Source organism: Macaca fascicularis, chromosome 4, assembly GCF_037993035.2.
Source record: "Macaca fascicularis isolate 582-1 chromosome 4, T2T-MFA8v1.1".
NCBI classification, from domain to species: domain Eukaryota; kingdom Metazoa; phylum Chordata; class Mammalia; order Primates; family Cercopithecidae; genus Macaca; species Macaca fascicularis.
In genome coordinates, this window is record NC_088378.1 from 27322265 (window position 1) to 27344545 (window position 22281).

General features: G+C 34.7%; 2 protein-coding genes across 51 annotated transcripts in view; both read right to left on the reverse strand.

The window, feature by feature from the left end:
• Positions 1-22281, reverse strand: part of TRDN (triadin) — a 410256-nt gene that overhangs the window by 152273 nt on the left and 235702 nt on the right. For 36 of the 50 annotated variants that reach the window (XR_012433400.1, XR_012433399.1, XR_012433398.1 and 33 more), the window contains 6 exons: positions 21877-21906; positions 14040-14069; positions 13298-13318; positions 9780-9812; positions 9631-9657; positions 7498-7524 (listed from right to left, as the gene is read on the reverse strand). Coding sequence is in view for 45 of the 50 variants with exons in the window: in XM_074036974.1 (XP_073893075.1) it covers positions 7498-7524; positions 9631-9657; positions 9780-9812; positions 13298-13318; positions 14040-14069; positions 21877-21906 (168 nt within the window). In the remaining 5 variants the exon portion in view is untranslated. The remainder of the gene's footprint in view (positions 1-7497; positions 7525-9630; positions 9658-9779; positions 9813-13297; positions 13319-14039; positions 14070-21876; positions 21907-22281) is intronic. The other 14 variants (XM_074036973.1, XM_074036968.1, XM_074036965.1 and 11 more) reach the window with 5 other exon arrangements.
• Positions 15812-20237, reverse strand: LOC135970530 (heterogeneous nuclear ribonucleoprotein A1-like). The gene has a single exon (XM_065543329.2). It carries the CDS (start codon positions 20097-20099, stop codon positions 19248-19250), a length of 852 nt encoding a protein of 283 aa, XP_065399401.1. The 5' UTR covers positions 20100-20237; the 3' UTR covers positions 15812-19247.

Below are 22281 nucleotides of genomic sequence, written 5' to 3' on the forward strand. Positions count from 1 at the left end.
CCACTGTATCCCCTCCTAACGGTAGTCTTCTAAAATGGGGAATGCTTTTCCATCCTCCACATACCAAGGTGTATAGAAGTAATGCCTATTTATATCCTCTTTGTTTCTCATTTTTCTTCATAGATTATCTCCTTGCTTCCTCCAAACCCTAGTTCTTTTGAGGTACATGCTATCAGGTTGCACCAGTCTCTACTTCTCTTCATTGTTGTCATCAACCAGTCTTGTGGCCTCTCCTGACATTCCATGATTATTTTTGCACATAGTTACCATCTTCTCTACTATTACTATGAATATTATTAAGAATCATTCTTAACCCTGTCTGCACCTTAGAATAAACTGGGGAGTTTTTCTAAGCGTATGATTTTCAGATATCTAGGGTGGGCAACAGAGCTTTGAGATTCTAAGTTAATGAGTCTGGTGTGACCCCTGAGTATATTTTTAAGATTTCCAAGATACTCTAACATTTTGCGAGGGTTGGGAGTCACTGTTATACATAATTCATACAACTACATGATCTCTGACCTCCTTGGCCTCCTCAATTCAGAAAACTAGAAACCCCACTTCTCTGGTAATTTCCAACTATATTAGTACTCTCAGAATTTTCTTTTACTGCCAGAACTTTGATTTTAAAAATTCTGTTCTTAGGAACCATTTTTTTCTTTTTTCTTGAGCTCACTTACTCAAGAACTCCCATTATACAGTATCTGATCCCATTAATACTTCCATTCCTTGTTCTTGCCACTTTCTTATTTTTCAAGATTTTCCTCATATCTTTACTTTACTTCTTATCAAGCTTATGCATAAATGAGCCATAGTTAAATCGCTCGCATATTTTCTGTTGTTGTATTCATCTGCTGTATTAATTTCCTAGGACTGCCTTAAAACTGTTGGGTAGATAAATACAAAACAAATGTATTTTTCCACAGTTCTAGAGGCTAGAAGTCCAAAATTCAGGTGTTGGCAGGACCCTAGAAAGCTCCCTGTAAAGGATCTTGGGAAGAATCCTTCCTTGCCTCCTCCTAGAGTCTGCTAGTTGCCAGGAACCCTTGGCATTCCTTGGCTTGAAGCTGCATCACTGCAATTTCTACTTTTATGTTCATGTGGCAGTCTTCTATACACGTCTGTGTGTACCAAATTTCCTCTTCTTATAAGGATACCAGGCATCAGATTGGTGGCCCACCCTAATCCAAAATGACCTCATCTTAACTTGAGTACATCTGTGAAGACTCTATTTCAAAGTCAGGTCACATTCACAGGTACCAGGGTTGAGCTTCAACACATCTTTCGGTGGGAGGCACAAATCAACCCACTATGTCTGCCAAAACACCAAATATACTTTATGCCTATCACCTGAGCAGTCATCGAAGCTGAAGGAAGACCCCCACTCTGCAGCAGACCACACTTCAAATGTGGATCACATTTATGAGATCACTTAGCACTGGCCAGCAATATTACCACAGACCCAACAAACTTGCTTTCTCACACTCTTAACAAATGTTTCAATTATTCTTTTCCCTCCATAAACATCCTACAACATAGAAATAAGCTGCTGTTGAGAAATTCATAGAGAAAATAGGGGCAGACTAAACTCAATCACTGTTTCACTACCTCACCAGCACATACTCATGCATTTTTCTTTCCAGTTCCAAAAGGTCATCAGTTCCTGCCCCTTTAGAGTACCAATCCTTCCATATTTTGTTCTGGATTCCATCTCCTTTTGCCAAGTCAAGGCCTTTGTTCTTGCCAATATTGCTTCGATCAGCTCCCTCATCAGTTTTCTCCTTCACTGATTCTTTCACAATGTCTCATGTCACTCTTTAGAGCCACAGACAACCACATCCTTCAATTCTATATGACATTTTCAGCAACCTCATGTCTCTGCATAGAGCTGCTGCACTCAATGTCACTACTTCTATCCTCTCACTCTCTATTTTTTAAACCTGTCTTATTATGAAATATATTATAAATAGAAGGCATATAACATTTGTGCACAATCTAATGAACAGCAATAAAGAATGTTCACCTTTGAACCTCCTGCACACCTAAGTCATAGAATAGCCCCAAGGCCTTTGAAACCTCTTACTTGTCCTACTAGCACTGCAAGCTTCTCTCTCTATCTCAAAGTTACAGTTGTCCTATATTTTGTAATAATTATGTCCTTATTTTTCTATATGGGTTTTTATTACATATATTTGTCTCTAAATAAAGGTAAGATAATTTTATATGAATTAAATTAGATTATAATATTTAGTGAGATAACATTATATAAATTAAACTGTATTATTTAATTTGTGTGATTTTTTGAGATGTTACTATGTTGATATGAGTAGCTGTAGTTGATTAACTTTAACTGCTGTCCAGCATTCCAATGTTTGGCCTACAAACTACAGATTTATTCTCCTGCCAATGGACACTAAGTCACGTCCAGTTTTATGTTTTCTAAATAATTCTGCTATGAACATTCCCGCACATGGGTCTCCTTTTGCACATTGGCAATAACTTTCATAGAAGTAAACTTGCTAGGCATGTACCCTAGATAAATGACACATTTTTCTCCCTAAATTCTGCATTCATGTCAGCAGCATATGTGCAAGTTTCTTCTGCTCCATATCACTACCATCATCAGAATAAGCCTATTCCCTAATTTTGAAAATTTATTCTTATGTAAAATACTATCTTGTACTTTTAAGTACAATTCCATTATTACTTAGAGGTTGAACATCTTTTGATATGTTTATAGAACATTTGCATTTTCTTTTTTTTAATGCAGTCTTATATCTAGCGGCCATTTTCTTTTCTGCCCATTGTCTATCAAGGTCTTTGTCTTTTTAAAAAATTTTTGTAGTGTTCATCTATTTTTGCTATTAATCTCTTGCTATTTAAATATGTTACAAGTATCTTTTACAAGTTGGTGGCTTGTCCGTTATCTTTCTTTATGGCATTTATTGATAAATTGAAGTTCATAATTCTAATACAATAAAATGTCAGCTATTAAATGTATGACTAGAATTTTGAACATCTAGTTTTTCAAATCCTCCCATATTTCAAGAAACTACATATTTTCCTATGGTTAAAAAAACGATAATGCCATATTTTGCCTTTAGTATTTAAGTTCTTGAACCATTTGGAAGTGATATTTTAGAATTGTATGAAATAAGAATAAACTATATTTTTGTATTGAATATGAGCTATATCAGCAACATTAAAAATAATCTATCCACTCTCTGACTCTCTGAAATGGCTGCTCTTTCTTATGTCAGATTTTTACTCAAGCGTGATGTATTTTAGGTCTCTTTTTTTCTGTCTTATTGGAAAATTTATATCTACACCAATACCATTCTACCCTTTATAATACAATATCCAGGGACTACTTTATTACTAATACTTAAGATACATAGTCCTGATCTCAATAGCCATGCTTTATAGTGCCATGTTGCTGTGTTCATTATGTCACTTTTATAATACTAAAATTTATTTCTGGTTTCCCATTTGAAATCCTGTCCCTTTCTCCCCTACCTCTTCATGTCTTAATTGAACTTAGATTTTACTTTTGTTAGTACTCATCAGTCTAGCTTAGATCTCTTTGTGTCAATCTCGATGAACATTCTTTGACTCTGAACCATGGCATTTTTCAGCTTGGGGCTGGCACTCAGAACACCAACCTCATCTTTATATATAGTTTCAAATAAGAAGCACGCCTTACCCTACCACCTAAGGCAGCCCTAGGTCTCTCACATCTTACCTTTCCTCATACTTAAACCTCATAAAATCATCACTCTAGTGCTGTATGAGTGATGTTTTGAATATATTCTGGCAGCACCAGCTGTGATACTATTAGTAATTATATAATATATAATACAAAACTGAGCAAGTGAAAATAGGTGCAGGTAATAATTATTCTGGGACAATATAGTACATGAAGACTGTTCTAACTGACTAAGATCATAGATCAACCAAGATTATATTTGGCATGCAGCATGTGATCTAGAGACAATTCATTTTATATCAAGCACTATGTTTCAGGCCTATAGATCTTCCCATAGACTTTTGCCATTCCCATGCTAGAGTACTTAAACTGAGTCAAAAAAAACATGCAATTTTATTAAGAGCAATTGTCTCCAAATATTCTTCTAACATACATAACTGAATAAATTCAATGGGACTTTACTTTTAAATTCTGCATACAGACATCTCCTAAATGATCCTGACATACATTAGTAGATTTGATGATAGATACCTGACTCACACGTTTAGACACTGAAATGTGATTAAGGAGATAAACATAGTCAGGCTTGGTGGCTGAACATAGCACCCAATCTGTGCAATGCTAAAATCAAGGGGTGAAAAATGCCCGATTATTAGAACCAGAGTTAAAAATGACTATAGTTTGGCCTTATCCTGCATTTTGGTGGTTATTTTTCTCAAAATTCAAACTGACCACTGACTGGCTGACCATGCATATGGAATACATCATCCCAGTCCCAAGGTCCTTGAGGTGGAATAAAGTGACCTGGGACAGTGCTACCCAAGTTCCTGAAAAATAGTGATCCTTGATGTGGTCATTGAAAGAGAAAGGGGTGATGTGGTCACATATATTTGGTAAACAATGTCTATTATATTTCTTCTTGAAGATTCACCATATATGCAGTGTTAAAGCCATGAAGTGCTCTACAGTCTACACATCTACTTGTTGGGTCCTCTTCCTGCTTGGAAATTGCTGATTTTATTGTCAGCCTCTGTGTTGCCATCCAATGTGTGGAGAGGCACATGAAGGGGAATGCAGGCAGGGCAGTTGGGTGTGTTGACATATTTTTGCTTACACTATGATAAATAAAGGAGTCTTTGCTGAGTTGCAGAAATGGCCAGGCTAGGTTCAGCATCCCTGCCTAGTCCAAGGTACCCTTTCTTCATCCAAACCACACCCTAACACATAACTTTTGATGTGGAAACATGAAGTGCTCTTGTTTAGCGTCGCACCAGTAATCTGAAAGGTTTTCATTTTCTTGAAGCTCATGTTACCATGAGACTCTATGATATGGTTTGGCTGTATCCCCACCTAAATCTCATCTTCAAGTCCCACACATTGTGGAAGGGACCCGGTGGGAGGTAATTGAATCATGGGGGTAAAACTTTCCCATGCTGTTCTCGTGATAGTGAATAAGTCTCACGAGAGCTGATGGTTTTTAAAACGGGAGTTTCCCCACACAAGCTCTCTTTTTGCCTGCAACCATCCATGTAAGATGTGACTTGCTCCTCCTTGCCTTCCATTATTATTGTGAGGCCTCCCCAGCTATGTGGGGCTGTCAGTTCATTAAACCTCTTTCTTTGGTAAATTGCCCAGTATGGGATATGTCTTTATCAGCAGCGTGAAAACGGACTAATATATACTCTACTCCGAATTTGATGTACCTCCCAAGCTTGTCCATGTCCTCGAGTATTTTTCCTACAGTGATTTCAGGTGTTTCCTCCAGATCTAGAGTAAAAAATCCCATACCACAAACTCAATCCACCTTCCAGTTATTTCCTTTAATCCAGTCTTAATGACAAATCCCCTTTTACCTTTTTCTTTGACTGGCTTTAACCCTGTCAATCTCATCTATCCCTTTAAATTCAATACTATGGAATTGCATCACATAAATACATAATTTATGTTAAATAATCTATCTCTATCACTTTCACTTGCTCTCACAACTTAACAGACTGTAAAATCATATCCCAAATGTGCAGGTTATATACAGAAAACTATTACTATATGTATGATTTAAAGGCTTTTCAAGAGTATCTGTAATGACATGTAATTTTTGTTTTAGGCATTAACTTTATAAGTAGCCTTTATAGCAGCTGAATAAAAATTCTCCTGCTGTATGACTTCAATACCAAAATCCATTTTTAGTTGGGAAAATGGGTGGTCACCTTGTTATCAGGTAATTTAAGCAGTTTGTGAATTATGTCTAATTAATTTTTGTGTTGAAGGATAATGTTTGTGTCAAGTGCAAATCTCTCAACTGTATAGGGAGTAGAATATTAACTCTTATGAAACTTATATTGGGTTTAAGATGATTTGGCAAGCTAATTTGCTAATTTTCTGCAAAATATGCTGATCTCTTCAAAACCTGATTGGATGATATGTTTCATAGATAGCAGAACTTACAGAATTTTTTATTGCAAATGAATATTTTTATCTACATGTCACATTTTTCTAGGAAGAAGATGTTCATCTTCAGAGCAATCTTCAATCTAAAGCTCTCTGCCAGTGCTACAAAATTATCAGATTTGTTTGATATATTTTCTTGATTATGCATTTCTACAGACTAAGTATCAGCATAGTAAAGACTCCATGATATAGAGTTCCAATCAGCTGTACATTTAACTAAAATTTTTCATGGAAATATAAATGGAATTTTAGATTCATGTTAAACCTCTCTTGCAAAGTTCTCAATATCTATGTGTATACTTTCAACTGTAATTTTTTTAAAAGAAGACATTCCTACCAAGCTACTCAATATATTTTTCAATTATTATCTGATGTATCTACTGATGTAATATGTCTCAAAAACTACTTGGGAGGCTGAAGCAGGAGAATCGCTTGAACCCAGGAGGCAGAGGTTGCAGTGAGCCAAGATCATGCCACTGCACTCCAGCCTGGTGACAGAGCAAGACTCCATCAAAAACAAAAACAAAATTTAAAAACAAAACAAAAAACCCTCAGCACTAAATAAAATATGCATTTGTTTTATGTATTAGTAGCATTACCAGTACTTGTTTACCCCTAACCTCTCAAAAATATATATAAGCACATTGATGTCATGTATAGAACTGAGGACTGACCTAAATCCCATAAACAAATCTTATATATTTCTTCCTAAAACAAAATATTTTCCATTATGCTTAAAATAACTTTTATTAATAACAGTCAGGTACTTCATCAAACTAAGAAATATCAACAGTTTCTCAGTATTTTTCCCTAAGCATATTGTCAAAGCTCCCATTGCTGCAAATGCCAAGGTATGTTATGGTTATCAGTTAATATTTCACAATCCAAGAATAGAAAGCTTAAAAGGGAATTGTGACATTCCAAGAGCAATGGTTAGGAAAATGTTGAGGGGCTTCCTTTCGTTAAAGATGGGATATTCATGGTAGACAAATTAGGTTGCCTACTGGTTTGATCAACTGATTAATCATTAGGATAATTCAGTATGATGTGTACTGAAGAATTCACTTATTATACTGCAAAATGAGAAATAAAAATATAACACTTCGCAAAGGTGTCATGATGTGGCCAAATTAACAAATGAAAGCTCTATAGATAAATTTTAATAAGAATGAATTCACAGAAAAGGAAGGGATAAGTAATTTTGCATATTCAACACAACAAATAATCATTCCAAAAAGCTGGTAAGCCATTCTCAAAATTAGCACTAGCATAGTCTATAGCAGAAAACTCAAATGAGTAAGCTGCTAAAATATGCTCTTCTTTAAAAATTTTGTTCAACATACTTGCTTTTACTTGTTTTTCACTTGGAACTGTTAATGACAAGAAATAATAAGGTTAACAGTAATAACAAGTCTGCTTATCTCTTTCCAAAATAATTTTAAGGTTATTTTAATTGTTTAAAGATTGTGTGTATAATATTGGAAGCTAAACAAATACAAGATCTGAGAAACAGAAAATAAAATACTGTGCAATTTTTTTGATATAATCCAAATATATTCTATGAATTATAGAATTTAATTGTTTGTTATTCATACAACTTCTTCCAACACAGAATGTTCATTCAAAACTCATTCATCTTGCTCTCCATTTTTAATTATCCAAATATCTCATTTTTTTATACACAGGCAAATGCATTTTCCTCAAAGTCTATAAAATAGTGTGAAAAGAATGAGTTTGTTTGATAAATTATTCAAATCGAAGGTTTTCATTTTTGAACTACAGCTGATTACTGCTAAGTTGCTGCATTGTAATCACACACCAAAATAAAAATATAATAATTTCAAGAAATTTATCTTATTTTGTCAGGTTCAATATTAGACAGTAATATTTAACTATTAAAACTTTTAAAATTGGCTACACCAACAGTCATTCTGTATGTCTCTCTATCTTTCTATAATGCATGCACTACCTTGGGTTTCTTCTTACATACATAAGTGAGAAGATGTGTTATGCTTGAGGAAATGCAACTCTGAACCAATAGGGTGTTCTCTGGAAAGAAGACAAAACATTTCTTCCCAAACGTCAAATACTGTGAAAATGTGAAATGCTGAAATGTGCAATTATTGTATCTTGTAAATTATTTTAAAGGTTTCATTTTCTTAAATTTATAAAAATGTAATTATTCTATTTGGTGTTTCTTCCTTCACCCAATAAGCCATCATCAAGTGCCCAGTGTGTCCTGGCATTACAACAGGTGCTCTGGGAATAAAGAGAAAAAACAGTCGGCTTCTTCTTATTTCTGACTATATAAGGTAGAAAAGGGAAAAGATAATGATTTTAACAGCATATGGAATATTATAAAAGTAAGAAAATGATGCTATGGGAACTAATTGGACAGACACTTACAACAGATTTGAGTTGTCCCAGGATGTTTTATAATCTTTAAAAATGAATAATAAATGTGGATTCAAACCTGTAGTTTTCCATGGTTTGTGGCAGGATGGGAGTACAATTGAGCCCCTTTTCATGGTTATTTAAATAAGACTGAGCAGATGCTATTTCCATTTAAATAAAATGAAATGAGAAGAATGACTGATGGGTATCACATGAGGTTATGATCACCTATACACACACACACACACACACACACACACAAAAAAACACTAAATAACTCAGTGAAGCTCCTTCAGTAGGAGTTAGCCAGGCAAAATCAAGAGGTGATAGTTTTAAACGAGGGAAATATAAATGGTTTCAGACATTTTTATTTGAAATGATTAATTGGGCAGGTTAAATGCTAGAAAACTTCAAAACAATAATTTGGTCTCCATAACGACTGCACTTTTAGGGTTTTTTTTTTTTTGATAGGTTTATTTGTCTGGTTGTTTGACTCTCAATCATTTGTTTTTCTTATCAGAATGTAAATATATTTAGGGCAAAATCTACTTTTACTCTCACTGAAACTCCCTTGAACACTCAGGAAATGTTATTAAGATTATGAATTGGGAGATAATATTTGCTGGAAGTGATTATTCCATACTATAAAAACAAAGCAATGTATAATGTATTTACAGAAAGTGTTTTGTTCTTGTTTTGTTTTGCTTTTACACTAAACTGTGAAACAGTACACTTCACAAATACTGCACAGATGAATTCACCAAGGATCTTGTGAAGTTGCAGACTCTGATTCAGTAGGTCTTGAATGGGACCAAAAATTCTGCATTTCTAATAACCTCTTGGGTGATCCTGATGCTGCTAGTTCACAGAACACACATTGAGGAGCAAGGGTGTAACATTTGGCTTTCATTTTCTAAAGCTGCATTGATGTTATGTCCATGTCAAGAACTTGGAAAAAACCACTGTGAGATGGAAGCATTCCCTGCCTTTTACTGCCACTGTCTTACCACCTGTTTGAGGCTACAGCATTAATAAACACTGGACATCAGTATTTGGGGTCCAGCAACAGTGGTCTTACTCACCTGAATGTTCTTTCTTTGGTGACTTTGCTGTATCAAAAAGGAAAGAAAAAAAATCAACATTTTATGTCATTCAATTGCAATTCAGTATTCAATTGCAAATCAAATAATATTATGAAATTGTGAGAACAGAGGAATTTAAAAACAGTTACCTGGTTCCACATGTTTTTCTTTCTTTTCCTGTTCTGAAACATATTATTATTGTCATTATTATTATTATTCTAAAGTTTATGAATCCCAACTTAATTATTTGAACACAAAGAAACATGCATGTGCTGATGCCAGATTGCAGCAACTAATAATAGCTTACATAAAAAGACTAAGATTGTATACTTAAAATAATTATTTCTTCCATTTATCTCAGGAGTTGCCTTATGGGGCAGCATCAAAATATTCTGAATATTAGAGGAATTTGAATTTTTTACAGATGATAAACCAGAAAAATAAAATAGAATCCAAAAAGGGTAAAAAAATGAAATTTGCTATTATATTAGATCAATATGAAATGAATTTGAGTCAAAATAGTAAGTACAAAAGACAATTACTACAGCTTTTTAAAAAATTGCTTAGTTTTTTGAGACAGGGTCTCATTCTGTTGCCAGGTTGTAGCGCAGTGTTACAATTCAAGTTCACTGCAGCCTCTACTTCCTGGGCTTAATTGATCCACCAATCTCAGCCTCCCAGATAGCTTGGGTCTACAGGCACACACCATGTGTAGCCAGATTTGTTGTATGTGTGTGTGTATGTGTGTGTGTGGAGACAAAGTCTCACCATGTTGGTCAGGCTGATCTCAAATTTCTGAACTTAAGAGATCCACCCACCTCAGCCTCTCAAAATGCTAGGTTTACAGGCATGAGCCACAGCACCCCACCTTATTGCAGTTATTTTAAAATAATTCTCAGAACGTTGAAGATTAGCGCATTTCATGTGGACTGCCTCTTCTAAGAATCTTCTTACATGGAAGAAATAGCTATTAAGCTAAGACAAAGGCTTTGTGAGATACATTTAAGACACTAATATAGAAAAAGAAGTTTCAGGGTAAAACATTTGCCTTGCTTTTCGGACAAATGCTCCTTTTGGAGTCCTCTTTATATGGCATTTCTTTTCAGGAATCTACTTTTGTCAATATTGTATGAGACAAAGCATTATTTTGTTCTCAAGATTAAGCTGATATTTACATTATAATAAGCACTAATTTTATAAGAATTGCAAGTACTAATTTTATATGAAGTGCTATCATCTACATTTCTATTCTTATTTATTTTGCCTTGACAACCTTGTCAAATTAATTTAAAAGAAGATTTTCAAGAAATACTTTAACATACACACATTTGTATCTGATATTTTAAAGAAAAAGAATGGAAAGATTCTTAAAGTTTTATTTAATGAATAGATTTTGAAGACTAGAATATGTGCATGCTGAAAGAATTCTACAGACTATATTTTAAAAATACAGAGTGTCATAGAATGCTATGGTCACCACATCAATTTCTCAAGTATACAATTTTGTTAGTCAGGCTTTGTAATTAAACAAGTATGGTATGAGCAACTTATCCTCCTTTAAGAAAGCCTTTAAGCAGTAAAACAAAAAAATGAAACAAATGGTTTGACCAAGTGTTTCAGGTCAAAAGGAAGAAGCTATGACAATTTAGCTAAAATTAAACAAAATTAGAACATTATCAAATGTTGTCTGGCAAATGAAGAGCAATTCAATGCATTGTTTAAGGTATTGCTTAACTGAAGCTCTAATCATAACACATTTCTAAGAAATTTGTGATGACAGTCACAAATAATCAGTGATGACAGTCAAAAAAGTACTGGAAGCAGATTTCGATATGCATCAAAATTGAATACCAACTATACATAAGATTAAAAGTTAAAACAAAGTCCCCTCAATCTTATCAGAAAGCCATTATACAAGCTGGAAAATAGCTGTGCTAATTTGTTCATTATACAGGATAGCTCACGGTGTAGTTATTGAATTACCATATTACATATACATTGATTTACTCTTTAACTCTATAGGGACCACAAAATCATGCTATGGTTGATTTTTGAGGCCTCTCTCTTTTACTTTTTATTTTGAAAAAAATTATAGCTCACAAACATTTACAAAATGTACAGGACGGTCTCGTACTCTTCATCCTGTTTCCCCTAACCATAATTAAAAATATCTGAAAAGTGAACAACCTTTAAGTTGTGATTATTGGAAAAGTAGAAGCAAAATAAAATATAAAATTGGGCTGTACCATTGAATAAAGCAACCCTCAAGACAAAAAATCCAAATCAAAGAAATTCAAAGATACAACACTAAAAATAATAAAAGCAAGTCTAGATGATAAACCACAGCAAATGAGTGAATTTGAAAAGAATTGATAGGTGTTTTGAAGAAAACTATTTCTTCTCCTTATTGCTACCCAAGTCACAATCTGCGGACCTTCTCAAGGAGGGAAACCGCTGAGTTGTGAATGAATGCGTGAGAAGGCATGTTTATTTATTAAGTGCATCAGTGCCCTGAAGATTGCCAAGGAGCTGCAGTGTCTGCAGGAACTTTTAAATCATATAAACTGTAATAAAGGGTCTTAAGGCTCTCTCTATATATACTTTAATACTATTTTTCGAATCTCCAGTTGTCCTCCATTTTCCTGCTGGTTCAGTGTTTATAGAGTGCCTTCTGTATCACTGTGCCAGTACTCATCAGCAGCTCTGCACACACATAAATCTGAACTGAGAGAACTCACACCTCTCTATAGATGGATTGCTCCCCCTGGCTGAGTTGAAGTATAATTTCATGAGTGTCTCCACAGGGCATTTTAGAGCATTTTTACGACATTGAATGTCTCAGCATCCTTACTTTATGTAGGGCCAAAACATACATAAATATATTTCAATTGGTATGTATTTTAAAACATATTTTTGATACTACTAGACTCTTAAAATCTCTATATTGCTGCTAATGTGTTAATTTTTAATAGTAAATGGAATAAGTTTAGGTGATTTTTTCTTTTTTTTTTTTTTTTTTTTTTGCTTTCTTTTGTTAAATATATCTTATTTTCTTCAGAGGAGAACATATATTTGTGAAAGACATACCTTAAGGTATTGAGCTTGACTGAACTGTTAGCAAACAGCCTTAATAGTGTATTAAAGCAACAGTGGATGAGGCTGAATAGCAACACAATTAGACAGAGCTCATAGTGCGTGTTGGGGGAAATTATGTTATGGGAAATATGTCATATATCACATGTACATTCCAAAATGCTACAGATTACAAAAAGAAAGATAGGAAAAAAGTTGTAAAGCTAGCCTGGAAAAGAACTTCTAGTCAATCTTCAAAAGACTGAGAACTAACCAGATTAGGACTAAATTTACAAAAACATAAGTCAGTTTGGGTTAATGGAATGCAGTTTTACTTTTGATTACAAGCTCGTCAAGAGTATTGTTAGATGATTGCATGAGCTTGAGAAAGTGTTCTAAAAATGATTACTATGCTTCTCAGTCCACTATAACCCCCAGACTGTGTATTTTTTTCAGTTGGACAAAAAACAACAGAGTTCACATGCATAAAACGTAGGAAAGGCGGATTCAAAACTCCAGGTCTAAATACAGCAGCAGGCAAATAATAGTAGTAAAAAAAAAAAAGTACACAAATACACTGCATGCATTTCCTTACTTTTTCCCTTGGGCTGTTCTACTGAAAGAAATACAAACAAAATCATTGCTCTTAAAACTTTAAAGATAAAATTTACTACCCTACATACTGATTAGACTAATTTTTCCCACCGCTCCTTCCAATTTTCTCTCCTTAAATTTCACAGTGAGGTGAAATTTCACAGTGAGGTTATGAGGTATTGTTAATTACTGTAGGTGCTTCCATAATTTGATTGGCAAACATTATTTGACAATAAATTAACCCATGATTATAATGTTTAACCATTTTAAATTATTTACACCTGATGTGTGTTTCTTAAACACATAAAAACACTATGTGAACAAGTCTAGGAGGCACAGATATACTTGCCAAATGAATTATTCAAGACTGAAAGGGATAAATCAGTTCCTAATTGATGCTGGTCTGTCAAAAAGTAATTGAGTGTGTGCTTTCTAGTAAAATAAATGTTTGATACTGAAAATTTTTCAATTTCTTGTCAAGTAAACATTTCTTTGGAAACAACTACTGCGAAAGGTAAATACATGCAGTGTTTACTTCTATTACTGCCAAATACCTCTCATAGCAGTACTGTCAGAATAGATTTGGCTCTCTCTCTCTCTCTCTCTCCCCCCCTTAATCTCAATCATTTTTTCTTCTCCTCTATACCACACATAATTCCTTCTTCTATGTCAATCCTTTAAGAAGGTATGCTATTTCAGGGTTAATCAAACATAAGGCAGAAAAAAAGAAATATGTCCAGTACCTTCTGCAGGTTTTTTTGTTTTCTTGGAATCTGAAAACACAAAGATAAATTATTAATAAAACAGATATAATAAATCAACCAGCTGATTAGCTCACAACAATTTTCTATAAACAATGAAATAAAATTGATTATTCAACAAAATTGATCATTTGCATGATATATTTCTAGAATATGAGACTTAGAAACTGTTCTGTTTTGTGGGAATGAGTATTAGAGTGAAGCAGGAGTGAGAAACTCTTTATAAAATATTTTATGTTAATATTTTATAAAGAATATAAAACATTGAAAAACATAAATAAAAATATATCCACATACAATTTATAAAGAAATTTTGTTTTCCTTATATAAGTTAATAACCTGTTAATGGAACATCAAACTGAGTAAATATATGGTCTATTTCCATAAAGATGCTTAGGAGTTCATGTAGTTAACTTGAAACTTTTCATTTGTTCGGCCGGGCGCGGTGGCTCAAGCCTGTAATCCCAGCACTTTGGGAGGCCGAGACGGGCGGATCATGAGGTCAGGAGATCGAGACCATCCTGGCTAATACGGTGAAACCCCGTCTCTACTAAAAAATACAAAAAACTAGCCAGGTGAAGTGGCGGGTGCCTGTAGTCCCAGCTACTCGGGAGGCTGAGGCAGGAGAATGGCGTGAACCCAAGAGGAGGAGCTTGCAGTGAGCTGAGATCCGGCCACTGCACTCCAGCCTGGGTGACAGAGCAAGACTCCGTCTCAAAAAAAAAAAAAAGAAAAAAGAAACTTTTCATTTGTTCAATCTAAGTCAGTCCAGGTGAATTGTGCTGCACTCTCTCTGAATAATCAATACACTTTCAATACAGATATTCAGGTATTCTTATGGTAATAGAAAAGAAATAGATTAGTGCTGACTCATGGGTTACTGATGAATACATCATTATATTTATAACTGTTACATAGTAATGTCTATTTAGTGGTCGAAAGACATCTATTTCATTTATAGTAGATAAACGTTCAGCCTAGATCTGATAAATTTATTATTTTCTATTATTTAGGCCATGAAACTTTCTGCTCCTACCACTTGAAAATGAAAACAAGAGGTTTTAAAGTTCATTTGTTTTAAGATGGAAGCACCTTAGCTTGAATTTTTGCTTCGGATATTTTATTTTTTTAATCTTCTTTGTCCTTTTACGGTTTCTGTTTTACTGTTTCTGAATTTTTAAATTCTCTAATTACTGTAATTAGAACCATAATAATAAACTATGAATTGATACCTGCAAAAGGTAGCTAAATTGTTTTCTGGCTTACAATTATCTGGCTTGGAACCTAGAATGGTAGACATTTACTAATAGTTTGCAAGTTTACGGATTTCTGTGCCTTACAGTGGTGTGGTGGTATCACGACTTCACTTCCATGATGAAGAAAGGGAACTAAAATGTCTGGATATGATAACGGACTCATTGTCTCTTCACAAAAGGCAGTTAGATGGTCAACAAAATTGTTTTATGTAAAAATGATAATCAATGCCAGTAACATTGTTGTGAAGGTAATGTCCCACTTCTGTAGATGTGTCAGCTAGAAACACATTTTAGGAAACAAACTAGGAAAAGAATCCAGAAAGTCATAAAAGTGAGCATGTTTTTTGATGTGGTGATTCCATTTCTAGGAGTCCAAAGAGAAAAAAAGCAATATTATCATAAAAATATATATGTAGGGAAATGTTTTTCTCATGACATTACTTTGTGTCTCTCAGTAACGGGAATATTAAACACTACCCTCTGAACAATAAGAGAGTGTTGATGAATTTGTGGTATATTCACACAATAGAAAAATACACAATTATTCAAATGATGTTTTTGCTGATTATGCCACAATCTGGAAAATATTAACTAAATAAGATAACTTAAAAAATGCAAAATGAAAATCAAAGCATAACATAAAACAACTTGTTGTGTGATGTGAGTGTGTATGAACAAAGATTAGAAGAAAATATGCCAGCATACTAATGTTAGTTGTGGACAGATTAAATAATTAGGCAAGATTTTATTACCTCTCTTTCTGAATTTCAAATTTTTCTGTAACACGAATATGTTTTATTTGTAAGGGAAAGAAACAAACCTTGACTTAAAAAATAATAGATTCCTGAGACAAAACATTTACTTATTCAACATTTATTAAACCCTATTGTGTCCAACCCACTACAATGAAAGTAATTTTAGAATAGATTTTTCTTAATTAATCCCAGCTCTGAAAACCAATCTAAAAAATATTCTTGCTAATTAGTTTGTCATCAGGAAATTTCAATTAGTAGGCTAAGTTTGCTATCTGAAACACGTGCTTTGCAAATATTTTCTCATTCATTTTCTTCCTGAATAATTATTTTAATTGGATAAGCAAGCAATTCAAATATACAGAAAAAATATGACAAGAAACAGTTTTATATTAACAATATGCAGTGGCCACTTCTACTTAAAATATGAGAATCTTATAACACAATAGCCTAAGGTATGAACTTGATAGTTCAATGTCCATTGTAAGTTATCAATTAGTTTGACTCCAGTATACAGAAATAGTATTTCTGCCTGCCCAAGCAGTTGCGTGTTCCTCACTGACCAATCTCTTGAGTCTAGAATATAGCCAATAGGAAAAGCACAGGAGGATTATGAAGAGAACATGGTCATGCAGTAATAAATTCAACCTAAAGTTTGGGGGAAATGTGGGAACAGAGAGAAGATAAAACATGCCATATTAGAACAAGATTATTTCCAATCCCTATATTCTCTGACCAGATACTGGAATGGATAGAAAGCTCAATATAGCAAATGTAACAAAAGAATATCTGTAATTTTAATCTGCCTTTCTATTTCCTAATAATAAAAATCAATAATATATTTTATCAGATATCAAATGTACTAAAATGAAAGATTAAAACATCATACGAAGTCCAGAGTCAGGCAAATGAAACTCAGAATGTCATGATAAAGTTGTACATTTTCTTTTAGAGTCAACAGTGCAACAGAAATATAGAACTAAAGTGATAGAGCAACTTAAAACTATAGTGCTTGTGTCCAAAGATCACATACTGACTCTGAAGAGCTATTAATACTAGATGGTAATATTCATGCTATTAAACTTCATTATGCCCTTTCAGCATTCTTGGCTCAAACAGCTTAAAACATTACAAAGGCTTACTTGGTGAATATACTTCCCTGAAGACCATCTGCCCAATAATCTGGCCAGCAGTTTTTTAAGAACATTGAGGCCCCCAGCACCTGTGATTTAAAATCAGTGATGTGTTTGCAATCTGTTAAATCCATCACTCACTCATCTGTAGCAGTGTCTCAAGTAAGGCCTTTTATGTTCGTAAGTGATGCCAGATGAAAATGAAATACCAATTTATATTGAAGGGAAAAGTTAACTTTCTGATAGCCTACTAATGGTAGTACTGAAGTATCCTATCTCCTTTGTGGAACCTACTTGATTGACAACTTCAGTCAATTAGAATACCAGGAATTTTGCTTTGTTTTTCAGCATGATTTATCTTCTGGTCTGAATCCAGAAGCCGTAGAACTAGGGACTAATTCTCACATGTATTCAACTCTATTTGCTCTAGTTGTATCCAAAAATAAATCTCATCTGGCTGGTTCTCAGTGAATTTCTATCTTTCAGAAGATAACGTGGAATTCCTAGAATTCTGGTGGCTAGGAATTCATCAATCAAGCTGAGTTTGGATGAATAATATCTACCTGGATCTGCTAGTACAATTCAAGGAGCAACTAGTGATTACATACACCTAAGAACAGTCAATAGCTGATTATAACTTCCCAAACCTAAAAAGCTCACTGGAATATACCTTCCAGTAGTTAAAAAAAAAATCATTCCTTGCCTGTGGTGTGAGAAAATAGGTACTTATTCATATTTCTTCTGGGTGTTATATTTATCTCGAGTTCTGAATACTACCGGTGCATGCACAGAATATATATTTGTTTAGAAATGTGCAAACCAAGGAAATGTGCTCATCCTCCATAAGGGATAAAAGTTAATTGGACATAGCCCCTTTAGACAAAAGGTTTAAGTCAATTAGAGGAATAGGAAAATAAACACAAGTAACATGAAATACAAGGTGGCAAGAAATAAATAATAGTAGAGAGATACAAATGGGAGATTATACATGCAGGAAAGTATTTTTAATTGGTAGCATCAGACCTACTTCTCAGAGACAGGAAAATATATGAATTTTCAGAGAAGGAAAAAGGATAACCTCTGTTAGGATAACAACAAGAACAAAGGCAAGATGCCACATTGTACATGTAAAATAGAGAACGACTTGGTACAGATGAAGATGATAAAGGAAGAAACTGGGTGAGTATCGGATAACAGCTCACCATGATGTCCTGGCAACCTTGCACATGTCCGCACAGGCCATGCAGGTAAAGTTTTGAACCACAGTTAATTTAAGTTTTGATAGGATGCCTTGCGATTCTCCCAGAACATAGAAAGAAGGGAGGCTTGCAAAGACCTGCTGTGAGACCACCTCCCACATGGCTCCCTATCTCTCCCAGGAAATGTCAAGAGGCAGTTTCTCATCACCTCCTGATTCTGCCTAAAGCTGCCTGGAATAGAGCTGCAGACCACAAAATCATTTTGCTGTAGTCTGGATTAGCTCCTCAGCAATGACGTGTCCCCAACTTGTGTTGCATTTTCTGGCCCCTTTTGTTTGGGCTTCATCCTTTTTGGTGTGTGGTGCAACAACCTTGGAGAGCTGGAACCTCGAGTTTTGCTATGAAAGTAATATATTGCCTCAATCTCAAATGGGATTATTGCATCTTTACTGTTGGAATTGTTTAGGTCTCGATCATGACCTTACCTTGAGGTACTCTTTTTTTTTTTTTAAAAAAAAAAAAGACATTTATTCAGCATCACAATCAGACTATTACATTTAGCAATCAACAGCATGGGTGCAAAAAAAAAAAAATCTACGTTAAAACCCTTTGTTGGAATGCTTTACACTTTCCGCAGAACAGAAACTAAAATAACCTGTTATACAATTAGTCACAAATACAGTCCTCGAGTTTTTTGCCCATACACATGAGTATTTGTCTAAAACATGTCTTCTTTGTAGCAGCTAGGCCCTGCCACCACTGTGCTTGGCTGAGTTCACAAATCTGTTGTGACCTGAAGCTTCCCTGTCACTTCTCTGGCTCTCCTCTCCTGCTAAGCTTTGTTTCCTAATTAAAATCTTCTGCCACTGCCACAGCTACTGCTGCTGCTGCTGGAACCGCCATAGCCACCTTGGTTTCGTGGTTTTGCAAAGTATGGGCCTCCACCACCATAGGGGCCAGAGCTTCTGCCTCCAAAATTTCCTCCCTTCATGTCTCCAAAATTTGAAGACTGATTGTTGTAATTGCCAAAATCATTGTAGCTTCCACCACCTCCAAAATTGCTTCCATCATTACCAAATCCATTATAGCCATCCCCACTGCCACCATATCCACCACCACCACGGCTGCCACCAAAGCCACCACGATCACTGAAGTTTCCTCCACGACCGAAGTTGTCATTCCCACCGAAACCACCTCCACGACCACCACCAAAGTTTCCAGAACCACTTCGACTTCTTTGGCTGGATGAAGCACTAGCCATCTCTTGCTTTGACAGGGCTTTCCTAACTTCACAGTTGTGGCCATTCACAGTATGGTATTTCTGAATGACAGTCTTATCCACGGAGTCATGGTTGTCAAAGGTTACAAAGGCAAAGCCCCTTTTCTTGCCACTGCCTCGGTCAGTCATGATTTCAATCACTTCAATTTTCCCATACTGGTCAAAATAGTCTCTCAGGTAATGTTCTTCAGTGTCTTCTTTAATGCCACCAACAAATATATTTTTCACAGTTAAGCGGGCACCTGGTCTTTGAGAATCTTCTCTTGAGACAGATCTCTTTGGCTCCACAACTCTTCCGTTCACCTTGTGTGGCCTTGCATTCATAGCTGCATCCACCTCCTCCACAGTGGCATATGTGACAAACCCAAAGCCCCTGGAACACTTGGTGTTTGGATCTCTCATTACCACACAGTCCGTGAGCATTCCCCATTACTCAAAATGGCTCCTCAGGCTCTCATCGGTTGTTTCAAAGCTCAATCCTCCAATGAAGAGCTTCCTCAGCTGTTTGGGCTCTTTAGGAGACTCTGACTTAGACATGACGGCAGGGAGAAGAGAGACTTTAAGGATGCTTCTTCGGCAGCTTCCACGGGCAGAAAGGAGCAAGCTGACCGCCTTGAGGTACTCTTAATAGGCAGTCAGGAAAGACGATTCAGAAAAAGAATTTAAAAAACTTTAATTGCAGGTTAAGTCTTGTAGAGTACATTCAGTGGTCAGTGTAAAGCCACTCAATATTTTAAATAGGTTATGACATGAAAAGTTGAATAAAATCAGTTGAATATTTTGGAAAGAGGTAATATTAGAGGCAAATTAATTATCTTGGTCAAAGTTTTTCGTGTTCCTCTCAGGACTCCTTTAAAATCTTAACTATTAAAACTCCCAAACAGCCTTTTTTAATGTAGCTTCTATTGATACTTATAATTTTAAAAAATTAAAGCTGAGGAAATTTTTCAAATATGGCATTATTTCTGCATTTGTTAAAAATAATAAACCTGTTAAATGTTAACATAAATAACATGTTTTTATGACCAATACACTTCCCAATACAAAAAAAAAAAAATGGTGACATGAGTGACTTTTTTATTGCTTTTGTGAATATTATTAATGTCTGGTTTAATGAGAAAGCAATAGGATTTGCATATCTGCTTGGGCATTTACTGTGTTGTATTATTACCATTATTTAGCCTCTAGAAGTCTCTACTGCAAACTCAAGTGAGAACGACAGTGAGAAAGGCAAATGAAAACTTCCTATCACTTATAAAAATAAGTGAAACCTTGTAGAACCACTGAAAATGTCTCAGAGATCCACAGGAGTCCTTGACCACTGATTTTGTAGATCATTGTTCTGGTTGACATGAAAAGTTAGTAAGACCAACATGAGATCACAAATGGCAATGTGAGATCGCAAATAAAGAACTGGATCCTGCAAATGAAGATTAGTTGTTCTAATTATTATAGGAAGAATTAAACCAAAGGATCGTTCAGTAAAAGTGAAAATTCTGGAGGACTAAATGTAAGGGAAAAAATTAAAAAAAAAAATCGGGGTTGAAGGTTATACCAATATTTCAGTCTTGCTGTCTACAAGGAGTGTTTTATATGTTTTTTAGCTGGTCATGGACTCTGGATCTCCTGAATCTACGTAAGCAGAGCTCATCGCAAGCTCCTCCAATATTGCATATTGATTATGGACAATGTTTCAAAAGGAGAAAAAATGAAAAGAGGTATATAAGCCAGAAAAAATAGAACAAAAATATCCCAGAGGCAGAGCAATGAGAGAAAAATAAATAAATAAACAAACAAACAAACAGATAAAAAGCTTAAAGAGGTGAAATTGAAATTTGACTACTGTTTTATATAACCCAAAGGGTTAGAAGACTTTGATTTTAATGCCGATGAGAATGGGTCTGTATGTTACATAGTTCTGAAATTTGATAAAACTGTCAACATAGAAGGAGCCCTAGGATTTTGAGAAGTTATGCTTTATTCCTTATATCTTGAGAAAGATTAGATTAAAATTGCTTTCAAAAAGTAGCTCACCCTTTTGTGTGAGGTGAAGTAGAAAAAGCACATTCATGCAAAAGTATGCACATAATAGATACAGTTATCCGAGGGGAATATAGACAGGATAGCAGTCAAACCCCAACTCAGGATATTGGTAAATTGTACTCACAAAAGGCTCAGTGGGATTTTGCATAAAACTTACCTTCCTTCTTTTCATCCTTTCTAGCTGCTGCTGAAATAATGAAAATGGCATAAAGACATATGAAATGATCATTCCTCAGAATACTCCCCAGAATATGAGAATGTATTCCATATATTCACAAATTCAGTGGTCATCTACACACTAATAAACTCATCCAAATCTGTGATAGGAGTGTAACCAGAAAATATCACTTCATATAAAGATTTTTGTAAACTCAGAAATAAGCATTAGCAAAAGAATAATAAAAATATATGGAGTTACACAGACAAGAAGTCAAATTTATATGTATATGCTTAGTGTAAATTCATTTTACATCTTAAATTGTTGTATCTGAGGAAACCACAATCTTTTCTAGAAGGTCATAAAATATAGACTATGAGTGGATTAATCAAAAAAAGTGGAAGT

Coding starts and splice junctions, on each gene's coding strand:
- LOC135970530 (XM_065543329.2), bottom strand. CDS start 20,099: ATGCTCACGGACTGTGTGGTAATGAGAGATCCAAACACCAAGTGTTCC.